Genomic DNA, 17,653 nt, shown 5'->3' with positions numbered 1-17,653 from the left:
AGCAGTGCCGGTCACTAATCCAAAAAACTGACTAAGTGCATCATGTTTATGACTTTTTCATTGCACGCATTAAGAATTTATATGCTTTCCATAGTTTTGCAATGATTATTTGCAGAATCGGAAATCACCAAGGGATACCAACTATTTATTTATGTTGGTTCTATTCAAGTCCCGTGGATTTTCGCAACTTGATGTTCTAAGACTTTATTGCTGCTCCATTTTCTTTTCAACCCAATGATGAAATTTTTGTGTAGTTTAATCTTCTAGACAACCTACAACATATTCTGCATCTAGTATCTGTAATAGATGTTGAGAAGAGGACTTTATATAACTAAAGACTCTTATGTTGGAGATAATTAGCTATAATGATTTTCTGCCTGTTTGTGATCCTTTGCTTTGGCTGCATTTTCTTAAGCCTGGCTGAGAAAAGCTTTTGAAATTTCATTTGAATAATAAATATGGATTTAACCATAGAAGCACAAAGCAGGTGCGGGGGCGGGGGCGGGGAAGCATGGGGGTCTAGAAGAGTCTAAGGTTGGGACCTCCATGGTAGCGTTTATGTAATATTTTCATCACATGTCTTTCAAAATTCAAGTACGTAAAAAATAGTAATTTTTAACTATCTTATATATAATCTTTCAAAATTTAACTACATCAAAAGTAGTATCTTCTAACCGTCTTCATTTTCATGGCCTCTTTATTCATGCCTTCCGAAGATTTGCCTCCATGCTTGCTCCAATGAAGTACTTTGAACAATTGGAGGATTTTGATGCAAGTAAGTTGGTGAAGGGGTTACTAATAGGGTAATTGGAGTGGGTTGGGAGCGGTTTCCATCTCTTCGGGATCGCGCTCCTTGGAAGCTCCTTCCTAAGGAGCGCCGAATCGAGGTTCCAAGTCGGGAGTGGCACCCCGAGGGAAGATTCCTGCTTCTAAGGATTTACCTTCGATTCTGATCGGAAGCATTCTATAGTCTATCTGTTATCTGTGTTTTGGTATTTTTTTATTTACTTCTGAATTTTCTTATTTTTACTTTTTGTCTTATAAATTGATGATTGATTACTGTGCCTGTATGTTATTCTTTTTAAATTAGGACAAACTTCTATGGCTCCATCATGCCCTCATCTTATTTGCATTTATGATATTACTTTATATACAGTGATTGGTTCCTTTTTGTCATTTCTTCTGATTAGCAGCAATACTTGGTGTTTCTCTCTGACTGAATTTTTACTTTTTATTCAATTCTGCTGCAGAAAGAAGTTGCACTGTACACTGCTTCGAAGATATGTAGCGAGTTCTGCTGGTTTGATATCGATGGCGATCTTGACCCCCTATTTAAAGTATTCTATGATTGAAATTTAGCTTATTTCTTTTATTCGTTTACTGGAAAACCATTGCATATTCATTGCTCTGAAAGTCACTGCTAATTACAACATTAGTTACGATTACCAGAGTGTTATATAAATGTTATTATTGATTTATTATTACTTCCATCTTCTAAGTTAAATCTGGTTATGTTCAATGGTATATATTATGTATGCATATCTCAGGTGTCATCACATGGTATGGACTACCCAATATGTATAAATGTCCTAAATTTTATAAATGTTGAGTTGTATCTTTGTTCCTGTCCCCATGTCCATAATCAAACCTGTATTTGGGTATCATACCCACGAAGTTTCCATCTTAAAAGCCCAAATGAATGTGGTGGAGAAGAAATTTTCTCCATTTTCATTGCGATTTAGATGAACCAACTGCGTAGAATACACCTACCATGGTTAGAATCGAGAAAAATCAACTCGGCTCATCTTGGAAGTGCACCGGGCTGAGTCAACTCGAAGACTTGGTCAAGACATGAATTAACTCAATAGTGAAACTTGAATATTATAATATACACACACACATATATGTAAATATGCACATATATGTCTGTGTGTGTAAATATGCACATGTATATATGTACGCATTTATATACAGGAAAGAGAAACCCTTTCAAAAAAAATATACAGGAAAGAGAGAGTGTCAATGGATAGACACTTTTTGGATTTTAGTTTTTGGTGTTAGTGTCTCGATCCTGGTGCACATGGCCCATGTGCACATTTTTAGACCTTTCATGCTGTAAGCCCCATCATGAGATGGACCATAGCCCCAAGCCACACCAATCACGCAATCGTAAAATCATGATAGACTGCTGGTTGCAGATTTTATGACTAGCTATTTACTATTCAAGTATTCCCTACTTCCTACTAATACTCAATTTTAAATCCAACAAGTCTAAGAGGGAGGCTCTACCATTGGGCTCATAGTACGTAATGTATTCACTAACCTTAGTTGAACCAAGTTGGCCTTGGTTTCTTTGTCCAAAATTGTATCATTGACTGTTGACTATTTGATTTTGTGGTTTATATCAAGCTTGTTTATAGCTAGTGAACAACGTTCGCTATTTCCACACTAGTTGAATGAAGCTCAACTCAACTCAACTAAGCCTCTGTCGCAAACTAGTTGGGGTCGGTTAATGAATCCTTAGAAAATTTGAATAACTCGTTGAATTTCAGATGCTTGTAGTTTCATTACAAAATTTCTTTATGATCCTATTGAGTGTGTTTACATTCCAACTTAGTTTAATTTACATAATGTTTTGTGGAGTGGAATGCAAGGCATTTTCAAAAGTTTCTGTCTTTAAAGTAATACATGTTGATTTTTTTTTTTGATATTTAGTGTGAAAACTGCATGTTCATTGCCATTTTTGTTCAGGAATATTGGTGCAAACGATTGCACCCAAAAGATGTCTGTGAAAAGGTTTACAGGCAACCCCCTCTTCGGGAATCTCTGAAAAAGGGCCGTCTTAGGAAGCAGGATTTTACTGTTACAAAACAGAAGGCTACTCTTCTACAGGCTGCAGATTTCATTGGCAAGAAGATTCAATATAATTGCCCAGGTTTCTTACCTAATAGGTGCCAGGTAATTTTATTCAAAAAGTTATCTAATAAATATTATGTTTACCTTTTTTTTTAATTTTTCTTTCTAGCTATTCTAATTTTAATGTTTTATATTTTCCTAAGTCATGCACTTTTGAAGGCTGCGTACATGTAGCCCTCCCCAGGCCCCGCATTGGCGGGAGCCTTGTGCACTGGGCTGCCCTTTTTTCTTTTTCTTTTTAATTTATGCACTTTTGAAGGCAAACTTATCATGATGTTACTGAAAAAAATATGCCTTACATAATTCTTTACAAAACATGATTTGATTTGAAGTTTTTCTGTGCATAGTTTCAATAGTAATTGTCAAGCGTAATGAAATCTTTTGAGTTTTTACAAGGTTTTAAATCCTTTGCTCATCATAAAGACGCACAGATAGGATTGTTTCATTAGGATTATAATGTTCAATTGAATTTCTTCAAAATAAAAGAGAACGAACATGCTTTGAATAGGTTCATATGATCTTCTAGCTATGTAATCTACCTTTCTTCCTTAGTTGGGTGCTATGGAGGAAGTAGGATGCGATGATCCACAAGGAGAACATTTGTTGGATTTCTACAACCCTTATTTGAGGTTTTCTATTCAATAAATGACTCATTTCTTATTCCCTCACTCTTCTCAAACAGGGTTTTTATAGACAAATGGAAAGTAAGCTATGGGTTCCTCACCCAACTTATTTATAGAGAAATTGAGAGATTTAGCTAGGAGATGGATTCTATTGGAATTAACATAAACTTGGAAATAGGAAATTATCCAAAGTGCCCCCATTGCAAGGCAATGTTCCATAATACTACGCCGCTTGGAGTTTTTTCACATTCCACTAGAGCTTATCATGGGAAGCCATTGTGCCTAGATATGTGCTTTTTGGTCTCTCTCATCTTATCTTAATACCCATTAGGTAGTAATTTATTATTGGACCCCACAAGGGATAACCATGAGTTTCAATGCGATTTGTTTCGACAGATCAAAACATTTGGAAAACTTTCCAAAATAATCAGACATATATAATACCTTTCGAAATGTAAATGCATACAAAATAGTCAAGGGAGCCACATATAGTGGTTCAATCTTGACATATAAGTTGGAAACCATAAACAAGTTAAAATTTCCTGGACATGAGGAGATTCCTTGTTGATGATTTAAGTTCCCTACAAAGACATAATTGTGTACCAAAATCCTATGATACCTAGACACGGATATGGATACATGTACGGATACAGCAACGGAGATACGACTCGGCATTCTCTAAGATCTTAAAGATGGAGAATTATGTGCTTGAATTGAACAAAAACAATCCATGTTCTACTCAAATACTTCAATAATTTTTTCACATAAAACGCTATGATTTATAATGCAATTCAAACACCATCTCTAGGATCTCAAAGACGGGAGAATTATGTGGTTGAATCAAACATCAAAATATCTGAAAGTGTCGTCAAAGAATCAGAAGAAGACAGAAAGAAGGGCATTCCAAAATGTTTCTATATGTTGTAAATAGCATAACAAAATCAATTCAATATGCATGAACAGAGGGGCATAAAAAATTATTTTTCCACGGACTTTTAGTATGTTTTAGGAAATCGATATGGAATCACTTTTAAAATACGTATATGCAGTTATTTATTGCCATTTATAGTCTCTTCCTTGGAGCTTTGCTTCTGGATCTCTTTGAGAACCACCAGTTGCTCACATTCTACAGCACCAGAAGTTTTTCATCTTCCTCATCCTGCAATGTGCTAGGGATACTATTGATTTAGGAGACAACTAAGCTCACAATCTTACCGAGTCAAGCATGGTACTTGCCTTGTTATTTCATGGCGATGCCCAACAATCAGATTTTCCAGAGTTTTAGTAGTGATTCCATTTCAAACACTGATCGTATTTTTAGTAGGAAGGATTTTTTTTCCTATCATGCGGAAGTCTAAAGTCAATAGATCAGATGTTTAATTATCTTAGCAGTGATACCATATCGATTTCTAATGGCACTTTTGGTTGAATGATTATTTTTCACACTTTGTAGTAAAGATCTGAGGATCCTCTGCTGCTTTGTTATTTGATTTCAGTTACTTTTACTTACCAATTTGCTATGTTCTACCATTCAATTCAAAAAATAAAAATAAAAATGATTATAGAGCCATGATATTCACTTTTTTAGGAATACTACTGCACCTAAAGACGCATGCAACTGGAAACATAGAATTATGCACGTCACTTTCTTACGTTCTTTAAATTTTCCAACTGGAAGCACAAATTATGCACATCACTTTCTTACTTTCTTTTATTTTTCAATTTATTTTATTTGTATTTCTCTTGATATTAAAAAAATGTTATTTGTGCTACTCTTGTATTTGCATCTATTTGTTTCGTCCAGGCTTTTTATTTAAAATTTTTGTCCAGCATCGTATGGCAGGATTAGCTGCTATAGAGATTGCCCAAAAGGTCTCAAAGGCTTGGCGATCTTTGCAACTGGAATGGAAATTTTCGAGTAAAAGTACAACCAAAACCGGTAAGAAAGCCAGGAAAAAGGAAAAGGTCAATGTCCCTAGCCAGAATAGGGGTGGTGCTTGTTGTAGTACCAGCAGTTCCTCAGAACCATCAACTTCATATGGATTTAGTGATGATAGATCTGGTTCAAGCCGTTTTATGATGTCTTGGCAAGAGGTATATTCATTGGGTGTAAGATGGAGACAGATTTCTGAACCTTGTGACCCAGTTGTATGGGTTAACAAACTAAGGTATGCCATCCTCGTTCATATTGTTTCATCTTATGTCCTGTTAGAGGGTATTTTGGTCTTTTCATGTAAACACATTTATAATACACGCACGCACACATCTTATTTGTGGGAGTTCCTTAAGGAGACTCCATCTTCTCCCTCACTCTTCTTCTTCCACATGTGATCGCCAACCCAAAAAAGAGGGTTCACATGTGCCACATATAGGCGAACCCTAAAAAGAGGGGCCACATGTGAGGGGGGTGTTAAAGTATGAAAGATTAAATAATGCCATCTCCAACAGCTTAAGCTTTCAGAGTAATTGGTTGTTTCACATGTCCTGACAGTAAGTAATGGAGTATAGCTACTACCTTACCTTCTATTTCTGATTTATTTTGGATTCAAACCATTTCAAGTTGTTTACCATTTACTTACCTTGTTGCTATTGTAGTTTTGCTTACTTAATACTGAAATATGAATCCAGGAAGCCCTTGTGGTTAAATTTGCAGTATCTAACATGGTGGCATGTATTCGTATTGGCATGCATGTTAGGCAATGGCCGAGCTAAAAAAAGTTCCATGATTTTTTTCCTTTTTCTAGTTCACAAATTTCAGAAAAAAAAATTTAATTAATATTTATTGAGAACACAATTCTATGTTTAATAATTAATTACATATCTTTTCATGTGTTAACTATGCTTCTATTTCCATGTTTGCATGGTCTCCTGTCTCTTTTTCCAGATATATAATCCTTTGTCTGCTACTTACCTATGGAACGGATACTGTTCCCGGAATTTATTGTCTCAATAATTAACCGAACAACATAAAATTTCACATTTTTGGGGCACTATCAGGACTTTTTCAAGGAAAGCTAAAATATAAATAATTACAAACATAAATAAAGTTTGACATTATGATGAAGTAATTTAGCAAGTTATTAGCTTAATGCGTGTTTGGGCTGCATAACTACACAAACTGCAACGTGTCAGCTGCAATATCCAAGAATATTATCATTTTATTTATTTATGCCACATGGACTGTTTGGTTGATCTTTTTTTAACCCGGAATTTATCTAGGAACTTGGGCCGGGACCTTAAATTTTATTATAGGTAAACAAATGATGCAAGAGGATGTGCCGCCTAGCCTCAATATTCCAAAAAAAAAAAACACACATAAAAGAAATCACCTAGAACGAATATTGGGAATACCCAAAACATCACATCTTAAAGCCTCCCTTGCATGACTAGAAAGTTCGTTCCTCTCGCAAAAGATTTGATTACGTTTCACGTCACAAGAAAAATTGGCTAGAGAGTGCTACTTGATTGCCTTCTCTATACTGATGGGAGAACCATGGCTTAATCTTAGCAATGACATCCGTTAAATCCTGACAGTGATGACTTATAGACCATGAAGGCTCCTTATTTGCATTAATCATTTCAATCAAAACCTTGCTGTCACCTTCAATCCAAACCTCAACGAAGCCCAAGATCTTACAATATTTAAGGCCATCTAAAATGTACCCCTCATTACATAAGTCATCCCGAAACATCCAAAAAATGAAATGATCTGATAAATAATGTACCCCTCAACAATATTACTGTAAAACACTGCCTGTGAATGCAGGCAGGCACTTGTTGGGTTCAATTATGAAATCAATACTATTGTATTAAAATAATAAAATAACACATACGTAATCTTTAGTTTCAATGCAACCAAGGTTTAGTTTCGCTAAGAATTTTCCACTAGAACAATCTAGACATCTTTATCCATACAAATTAGTTGTTTTGCTGCACATTTGAATTCATACCTGTCTTTGCTGGGAATTGTATATTTTTGTTGAATAAAATGTGTCGCTTTCTGCTATCCAGTGAAGAGTTCAATTCTGGATTTGGATCTCACACACCAATGGTTCTTGGACAAGCAAAAGTTGTCCGGTACTTTCCAAATTGTGAAAGGTATCATCCCTTAATATTTCAAGTTAAAGCAACAATGCCGAAGGATTCCCTCATATTGTTTGTTGAATACACAGGACACTCAATGTCGCAAAGGCTATCATAGGGGAAACCATGTATGTACATAACACTAGGGATGGCATTATTGATCTATCTGAAGGTGGAAAATTGCAAAAGGTGAGTTTCATATCTATCTACGGAATTAGCTTTCTGTCTATTGTTCTACCGGTCATATTATTTAATTCTTCTTGAACTCAACAGGGTCTTAACTCCTATTCCCTTAGATAGGCATTTATCTTTTTGAAAGAGCTGAATGGTAGAACTTGAACATGGTCATATGTGTTTAGCAGGCCAATGTTATAGGAGTGGTTATGGTCTAAATATTATTTTATGATTGGATGCCCCTTGCTCTCCACATTTATTCTGAGATTTGCACTACAATCAATTTGGTTCAGGTGTTTTTTATCTTGTTTGAAGTATCAGCAATGGCTTCGTCATATTTTCCCCCTGATTCTGCCACCATGCAATCAATTCCCACTATTACAGTGCCATGGCACTGCTTGGTGGATTGGCAATTGATGCAACCAAATGCACATCCAACATTACGTCAACTTTTTGTTTTGTTGTTAACATAAGATAGGAAGAATCATCGTATAAATGTATTTGTTTGTGGAGACACAAGATCAAAGGATGTATTTGTTTGTGATTTTTTTTTTTTTAATGGTGTGATATTATTAAAGAAAACAAGAAGTACAAAATAAGAAAAAGCCAACTGAGAGGGTCGACAAGAAGAAAAGACAAATACGGGAATAAGAGCACAATACAAAAGAGATCATCACGGGCGGAGGAAATCAAACAACTCCAGCCCTGCCTCCACACTCCGCCTCCAGCGAGGCCGTCCTCCTCAGAATTAGCCGACCTCTTAACATGCTGAAATGCGTCATCTGCACCTCCAATCCGGTCTCTAATCTCATCGATCCAACTGGCAAATCTCCAAGGGAATGATTTGCTACCCTTCAACCAACCTATGACATTCTACAAGTCTCCCTCTACTATCAACTTTGCCAAGTCAAGAGACTCGGCTAATCTAACACCCTGTAAAGCCGCTCTAATCTCCGCTTCATTAGAATCCGCTATGCCAATCGGGCCTGTGAAACCCCAAATCAAAGCTCCCATCTCATCTCTAAGAAGGCCACCAATCCCTGAAGGATTGGGGTTTCTGAGACTAGATCCATCAAGGTTGATTTTAAGGAAACCCCGGGGGGGGGGGGGGGGGGGCACCATTGAGGGCAACCCTTCTTGACATTCTTGACGCAAGAACAGACCAACCATGCCAAAGATCATAAGCCGACACAAACCTAAAATTTGGAAGGGATATAGCCCAAGTAATAGTAAGCACAATAACCAAAGTTGAGACATAATGGGGGCTCCTTACCAACCCTTTAAAAGTTCTTGTGTTTCTGTCCTTCCATAGGGACCAAATTGTAGCCAACAACGAAAGCCTTCATAAAATTCTTCCTTTCTTACGCCACATGGAAAATTCCTAGCAACTAACAAAGACCACCAAGTTCTCAAGAAACACCCAATCCAATCCAAACCGCTGCAGGATCTTACTCCACACCTCGTGAGCAAAAATACAATGTAAAAGGAGGGTGATCCACCGACTCTCCCGCCTCCAAGCACGGTGCACAATGATCCACTATCAACATATTTCGATTCCTAAGGTGATCGATGGTAAGGATCTTATCTAAAACCGCCATCCAACCGAAGGCACAAACCCTGGGAGGAGCTAGAATGCTCCACACGTTAGTCGCTTGCAGCGATCTCGTGCCAGGAGTGAGCTATTGAGCTGTCTTTAAAACAATTTGACGGAGAAATCTTCTGAAGTGCACCAAATCCATACCCTTTTAACCGCCCCCAACACAACAAATATACTGCGCATGTAAAATCTCCAGAAACCGAGCAATCCTATTTAACTCCAAATCAAAAAAGTTTCTACAAAATTTGAAATTCCAAGCAATACCATTCTCCCCCAGCGACATATAATCTGATACCCATGCCTCCTTATTAACCGCTATCAAGTAAAGATTAGGGAACAAGTCTTTAAATGAAGATTCGCCACACCACTTATCAGACCAGAATTTGACCCTAGTGCCAGGGTAAACCCCGAACCGAATCCCATTGCTAAACTTGATCCTTAAATTTAGAATGAAATTAATATATAAACTTCTCTTTGTGCACTGACTTATCAAGAAAAACCATGCATTATGCTAAACAACTGTGATACAGTAACTCATTAATTGACGAGCATAACTTATTTCCAAAATATTTATTTGTTTCATTTTCTCATGAATGCCATATTGAATATGTAAGAGTTCCGATGCTACCTCTAAATGAACTGATATATAGATGGGGAATTTTTTAGAACGATGGTAACTAGGCGATCGAGGAGGAGAATCCAAAACAAAGAAAAAACAAAAAAAAACATAGCCAACAACAGGCCAGAGGGACAGATCAAGGTGGGAGAAAGTTGAAAAACTCCAGGCTAGCGCAATCTACCCCTGAGCAAGCCAATCGGTCCATCTCACAGTTGGCCGATCCTCTGACATGACGGAAACGAACTAGGGACCCTTCTAACCGATCCTGCATCTCCATGAAGTTCGTGAACCTCCAAGGGAAGGGGCCTCTGCCCTCGAGTTACCTAATGACATCTAGGGAGTCCCTTCCACATCTCAGAGGGGGGGGCACCATTGAGGGCAACCCTTCTTGACACTCTCGATGCAAGAGCAGACCTCCCTCCAACCATGGCAAAGATCATAAGCCGACACAAACCTAAACTTAGGAAGGGATCTAGCCCAAGAAATAGTAAGCACAATAACCAAAGTTGAGACATAATGGGGGCTGCTTACCAACCCTTTAAAAGTTCTTGTGTTTCTCTCCTTCCATAGGGACCAAATTGTAGCCAACTATGAAAGTCTCCATAAAATTCTACCTTTCTTACGCCACATGGAAAATTCCTAGCAACTAACAAAGACCGCCAACTTCTTAGGAAACACCCAATCCAATCCAAACCGCTGCAGGATCTTACTCCACACCTCATGAGCAAAAATACAATGTAAAAGGAGGGTGATCCACCGACTCCACACCTCATGAGCAAAAAGCACAGTGCACAATGGTCCATTATCAACATATTTCGATTCCTAAGGTGATCGATGGTAAGGATCTTATCTAAAACCGCCATCCAACCGAAGGCACAAACCCTGGGAGGAGCTAGAATGCTCCACATGTTAGTCGCTTGCAGCGATCTCGTGCCAAGAGTGAGCTATTGAGCTGTCTATAAAACGATTTGACAGAGAAATCTGCTGAAGTGCACCAAATCCATACCCTTTTATCCGCCCCAACACAACAAATATACTGCGCATCTAAAATCTCCAGAAACCGAGCAATCCTATTTAATTCCAAATCAAAAAAGTTTCTACGAAAATTTGAAATTCCAAGCAATACCATTCTCCCCCAGCGACATATAATCTGATACCCATGCCTCCTTATTAAAAGCTGTCAAGTAAAGATTAGGGAACAAGTCTTTAAATGAAGATTTGCCACACCACTTATCAGACCAGAATCTGACCCTAGTGCCAGGGTAAACCCCGAACCGAATCCCATTGCTAAACTTGAACCTTAAATTTAGAATGAAATTAATATATAAACTTCTCTTTGTGCACTGACTTATCAAGAAAAACCATGCATTATGCTAAACAACTGTGATACAGTAACTATTAATTGTCGAGCATAACTTATTTCCAAAATATTTATTTGTTGCATTTTCTCATGAATGCCATATTAAATATGTAAGAGTTCCGATGCTACCTCTAAATGAACTGACATATAGATGGGGAATTTTTTGGAACGATGGTAAATTTTATTAAGAAAGAAAAAAAATAGGCGATCGAGGGGGTGAATCGGAAACAAACAAAAAACAAAAAAACATAGGCAGCAACATGCCAGAGGGACAAATCATGGTGGGAGAAAATCGAAAAACTCCAGGCTAGCGCAATCTACCCCTGAGCAAGCCAATCGGTCCACCTCACAGTTGGCACATCTTATGACATGACGGAAACGAACTAGGGACCCTTCTAACCGATCCTGAATCTCCATGAAGTTCGTGAACCTCCAATGGAAGGGGCCTCTCCCCTCGAGTTACCTAATGACATCTAGGGAGTCCCCTTCCACTACTAGCCTATTGAAATAGCCTCTCGCTATATACATGATTCTCTGCAGCACAGCTCTAGCCTCTGCTTCATTTGAGTCCTCAATCCCGATCGAGCCAGAGAAAGACTGCCGAGTGTTGCCCGACTCATCTCTAAGGAGACCTTCGATGCCAGCCGGGCCATGATTGCCAATGTCGAGGCATCAAACTTCAGCTTCACCATGCCAGGATCAGGGGGAGACCAATGAGGAGAAGGGATCTCCCTCATCTCCTCGTGGCCACAAATCTCTCACCAGCAGCGACTTAGATCCATGGAAGAGAAAAATGAAGTATGGCAGGGCCTTGGCCCAAGAGACTACTACCGAGATAATCTTCGTGTATAAGAAATGAGGCCTGTTCATGGAATTTTTAAGGTACCACCATTTCTCTTCTTCCACAAAACCCATAGAGTAGCCAACAACATCAGGCAGCAACGTCATGCTACATAATATATTTCCTCTTCTTGGCCACGACACAAAGAACCAGCGGGCGAGTGAATCAAAAAATCGAGATGGAAAAGCCCAAACTCTCCCAATCTCTTCCAAATACAACTCCAAATAACTCTGGTGAGTCGGTGACCCTGCAGTAAAGCACCAAGTGATTGACAGTCTGCTCCAGGCTAACACGATCCTCCCTTGAGCAAGCCAATCGCTCTGCTTCACTGTTGGCTGATCTTCTGACATGATGGAAATGAACCAGGGGCCCTTCTAAACCTATCCTTAATCTCCTCCATGAAGTTCACAAACCTCCAAGTGAAGTGGCTTCTCCCCTCGAGCCACCTAATGACATTTAGGGAGTCCCCTTCCAGTATTAGCCCTATCCAAATTGCCTCCCACTATATATTTGATTTCCTGCAGCACAGTTCTAACCTCTTCATTTGAGTCTTAATCCCGATCATGCCAGAGAAAGACTATTGAGTGTTGCCTGATTCATTTCTAAGGAGGCCCCTGATGCCATCCGGCCCAGGGTTCCCATTGCTTGCTGTGCCAAGATCAGGGGAATACCAATGAGGGGAAGAATCTCCCTCCTCTGCTCACGACCACAAATCTCTCTCTAGTAGCGACTCATCCATGGAAGAGATAAATTGAAGCATGGCAGGCTCTTGGCCCATGAGATTACCAGCGAGGTAATCTTCGTGTATAAGAAGTGAGGCCTTTTCACAGAATTTTTTTAAGGTACCATCATTTCTCTCCTTCCACGAAACCCATAGAGTAGCCAGCAACACCGGTCTCCATAATAGCTTCCCTCTTCTTGGCCACAACATGAAGAACCAACAGTCAAGCAAATCAAAGGGCCAAGATGAAAAACCCAAACCATCCTGAAACTTTTCCAAATACAACTCAAAATAACTCTGGCAACCCTGCAGTGAAGGAACAAGTGATTGACAGTCTCCCCAGCTTGCACACAGAGAGCACTATGATTCACAATGAGAACCTTGCAATTTGTCAAATGGTCAATTGTTAAGCTATTGTCCTGACTCACGTTCCATCCAAAGCGCAGACACGAGGCAGAGCTGGAATGCCACACATCCTTTACAAATGCCAAATTAGGAGAGCAAGGAACAAGATGGTGGTAGAAGGATTTGACATTGAACAATCCAGACGAGTCCCAGATCCACTTTACCTTATTTTTTAAATACCCACAACCCATGGTCTCGAGAAACAGAGTAACCCGATCTCATTCTCTGTCGAAGAACTATACATCGTCTTTCCATAAGTATGAACAGCATGATATTTAATCTGAATTATTTCTCCAGACCACATTTACTTTAAAAACTTTCTGCTAGTAAAGTGTAACATTGGACAAATCATAGGATCACATTTCTCTTCTGGGTTTCTGTTTCTATCATTTGAATTTTGTGTTCATATTTTCACTATGTGTATTCAACTGCAGATAATGAATGCAGGATCCTGCTCTGATCTTTACAGTGTTGTTGGTGAGGACTTTTGGTTAGCTACATCGTGCAACAGTACAGCATTTGAGGGGTAATTATGTCCAAGGATTGAAATTTCGGTTTCGGTTTCGGTTTCAGCCTCATCCGAAAACGAAATTACCACCGAAGTTTCGGTATTTCGGCCGAAATTTAAAACCATGATTATGTCTGACGAGGTTCAATTGCTAATCTGTTAATTGTTTTCTCAAGTGTGGAAAGCAATTTTCTCAATATTTGAGCGCCGAGTGCAACAGAAAATAATGCATTGTACTTGCTGTATTTCTTAACCTCACTTGACATGCTGATTTGTTGTGCAATTCAGGAAGCGTCTGGAGGGGACAAGGATCACATTCCAGAAAATGTACAGTATAAATTGCATGTGTCAGTGGTTGCAGTTCTTTTTAACATGAAACCAATTGATACTAGAAAACTTGAACTGCAGGGGCAACAGAGGATTTGACTTTGCAATTAGAACACCTTGTACACCATCCAGATGGGCTGATTTTGATGCAGAAATGGCAATGGCCTGGGAGGTATGTTTGCTAGATTTTGAGGAATGCTTCTTTTTTTTCCTACAATGTGTGATACTTAATACAATTAGTTTTTTCTTTATACTCATTCTGTTTAATAAATATGCTCAGAAAAGTTGATAACATCACCTTTTAACATTTTTTTTTTCTTCCTGTAACATGGCAAATTGCATGTTATGTTGCATGTGGAGCAAAAAATATTTTGCAATAACCGACCTGAACTAGCTTAATCAGGAGAATTGTTGGATGATTAAACTTCTGTGAGCCATCTTCCATTGGGATCTAAGAGTATAATGTTTTTGAACCACCAAGTTGCCTTACCCTAGCATAACAATACGTTTATGATTTGCACCTCCAGACAGTCAGAGAAACTGATCAAGTACATGGACTGAATTTAACTTTCATCCCTTTTTGCTCTTACAAACACTTAGGGGCCGTTTGGATACGCGAATTTTTGAATCTGGGATTTCTTCAAAAGTTTAGCTAAGAGACAAGAGAAGAAGCGGACCAGCTGTTGTTTTTTACTCGTTTTTTACTTCTCGCCCTTCTTTCCGTCAGCAAGAGAGTACCAGCTCCTCCTATATTTCCAGGTTTTAGAAATCTCAGGATGCAGGAGCGATTTTTAAAACCTGAAGTTCTCACTTAAAATCCAAAGAAACACTGTCAGGACAGCATACATCAGCTTGATCATGAACCCTCTTTTACACTGTTTTCAAACTAAAAACCTGGATTCTAAAATCTGCATATCCAAACGGCCCGTTAGGGTATGTTTGGATGCACGGCATCTACTCGGAGAGTGATGGAATAAGAAGTCAACAGTTAGGAGACAAGCATTGGATTTGTCTAGATTTACCTCGGAGAATAGTGGTAATTAGTGTTTGGTTGCACGGCATTGACTCAGAGAGTAGGGGAATAAATAGGGGTGCCATTACCAATATGGAGAGAGAGAGAGAGAGAGAGAGAGAGAGAGAGCACCATTCCCAAGATTTTTCAACCAAACTTCCACCTTTTTGTAGAATTTGGTTTGAAAGTTATAAGGAAGTAACGTGAATGCCCACCTCAACAGACATGCAATAATTACTTACAAAACATGTCAAGGAGTCTCCTTGGAGTGTGCAAAGCAATATTGGCAACCAAACAAGGAATGGTATCTGAAATTCCTTCAAAATTCCGCCGAGAGTTTGTGCAACCAAACACTGCCTTAGGAATGGATTTCCACTTCGAGGAGAGCAAAGTTGGTTACCTTTATGACTTCTCTTTGCTGTCCCCCGGTAATTGTTCTTGATATTGTGAAATTTGTATTGCCACCATAGTTTAGGCATTTTGCAATATGTCAGTTTCTCTAACTTTATTTGTTTCTACTTTCTTACATTTGGGACAACTGACATGGGCATCATTCCTACTCTAAAAGTGTCTATTCCAGTTCCATAACTTGAGATTCTTCTGTGCTGGAGCCAAATACGTTAAAGAACATTCTTTGTATGGCTCTGCACCTATTATTGAAACTTGAAATCATACATATTAGATTCCAGCACTGCAGAACCCGACACTGGCCTGGCCAGTCATTAATGTACATACAGAATATCTTTACCAATGCACATAAGCCCTTTATTTTGTTCTCTGTAAACTTCAAAATGTGCAAACTATGTAGCCAATTCAGATAAACAGGAGTTTATTCTGTTGAATTTTTTGACATGGGCCATTTCTTTTTCCTCCATCGCAAAAATTTCAAAAAGTTAGGCCGGCCGATCACCTTGTCTACATAGTGAAAGAGTGCTTTTTGTGATTGCAATTTGTAGACATCTTTCAACAGTGGTATCCTATTGGAGGTATTTTTGAAATAATAGGTAGCAAGTGTTCACGTCTATAATGTCCATGTTTCAACCCTTCATATGCAGGCTCTATGCAATGCCTACTGTGGCGAAGTGTATGGATCAACTGATATTGACATGCTTGAGAACGTGCGGGACTCAATTCTGAAATTGACATATTATTGGTAAATGCTTAGTTCACTACAAGGAAATCAATATCATAATTATCGAAACATCAAACAGTTGATGTCAATGGAACTGAACACTTTGCAGGTACAATTTTATTCCTCTATCGAGAGGGACTGCGGCCGTTGGGTATGTGGTTTTGCTTGGTTTATTTCTTGCAGCCAATATGGAGGTTACAGGAAGCATCCCTCAAGGCGCTCAGGTGGATTGGGAAGCCATTCTGTCCCCCAATCCTGAGACCTTTATTGACTCTATAAAGCCTTGGCTCTATCCCTCCCTCCAAATCAGCACGTCATGGAAAGATTACCCAGATGTTGCATCGACATTCAGCACTACAGGATCGGTTGTTGCTGCTTTAAGTTCTAATAGTGATTAATCTGTGCGCTCGTTTCCATAATACCACCTAGAGGTAAGCTATTCCATATCTATAATCGTTTTTGTATGATGTCTATGGCTCTGATTGTTTTGGATTTTGGATTTTGAGAACTGATTGTGAGTCCAAAACTGGTTATTGGAGTCAAAATTAAACATAAATTTGAATCCAATATATCATTAAAAAAAAATTAAATCCAATAATCAGTTTTTACAATTGGTTCTCAAAATCCAAACAAACGGCATATGAAAGCATGTGGTCAAACTGCTTGGACCGGATAATTCTAAACATGATATATCTGTGTAGAAAATTGGCAGGGCAAGCATACAGGATGGTCTGCCATTGTAGTAGTTTATCACAAACTGAAGTTCATTAGTCTTGGATCAGTTCAACATGGAACCATGTTTATTCTCAATCAGTGTGACAATAATGACAAAGTGGACATGTTTACACTGTAATTTAGTACTTTATAATAGCCTTCATTCACATAATACAGGATGTAGCATTGACTTATTTCTCTGCCCTGACATCGGTTTTAAGAAACTCATTTCTCTTTTAATCTTTGGAAAAAAAAAATCTCTTTCAACGATTTAGAGGCAAATTATGATTATGGTTAATACAGAAGAGGGATATCATCATAAATTGAAGGGCCCTCTAAATAAAAATTGAATAGGGTCGGTTCTTGTTCTCTTTCCTGAAGAACATTTCCTGGGAAAAAAGAGTTTCTTTCCATGATTCAGAGGCAAATGATATGATTATGGTTAATTTAGAGGGATGTCATCATAAATTGAAGGTCCCTCTAAAAAAAGTTCGAATAGGGTAAGTTTAAGTGAATATTTTTCCCCGGGTAAAAAAAAGGCAGGAAATTTTAGAAATATTTTTCCTTTCCTGCAAACCAAACAGAACCTGAAAGTAGTGATTTATTTGCTTAAATGATATT

General features: G+C 38.4%; 1 protein-coding gene across 1 annotated transcript in view; it reads left to right on the top strand.

The window, feature by feature from the left end:
• SRFR1 (Tetratricopeptide repeat (TPR)-like superfamily protein) overlaps window positions 1-17,240 on the top strand; it is a 60,956-nt gene extending 43,716 nt beyond the window's left edge. The window contains exons 14-24 of the mRNA XM_077358775.1: window positions 1,251-1,337; window positions 2,752-2,958; window positions 5,370-5,707; window positions 7,551-7,637; window positions 7,712-7,811; window positions 13,774-13,865; window positions 14,136-14,174; window positions 14,256-14,346; window positions 16,242-16,339; window positions 16,428-16,749; window positions 17,020-17,240. Coding sequence (XP_077214890.1) covers window positions 1,251-1,337; window positions 2,752-2,958; window positions 5,370-5,707; window positions 7,551-7,637; window positions 7,712-7,811; window positions 13,774-13,865; window positions 14,136-14,174; window positions 14,256-14,346; window positions 16,242-16,339; window positions 16,428-16,716 — 1,428 coding nt within the window. The 3' untranslated portion in view covers window positions 16,717-16,749; window positions 17,020-17,240. The remainder of the gene's footprint in view (window positions 1-1,250; window positions 1,338-2,751; window positions 2,959-5,369; window positions 5,708-7,550; window positions 7,638-7,711; window positions 7,812-13,773; window positions 13,866-14,135; window positions 14,175-14,255; window positions 14,347-16,241; window positions 16,340-16,427; window positions 16,750-17,019) is intronic.
• Window positions 17,241-17,653: the final 413 nt, after the last annotated feature.

This window comes from Tasmannia lanceolata, unplaced genomic scaffold (genome assembly GCF_043159265.1).
Source record: "Tasmannia lanceolata isolate RefF3 unplaced genomic scaffold, GAP_Taslan_0.1 ptg000018l, whole genome shotgun sequence".
NCBI classification, from domain to species: domain Eukaryota; kingdom Viridiplantae; phylum Streptophyta; class Magnoliopsida; order Canellales; family Winteraceae; genus Tasmannia; species Tasmannia lanceolata.
This window is presented reverse-complemented; position numbering and strand designations above follow the sequence as displayed.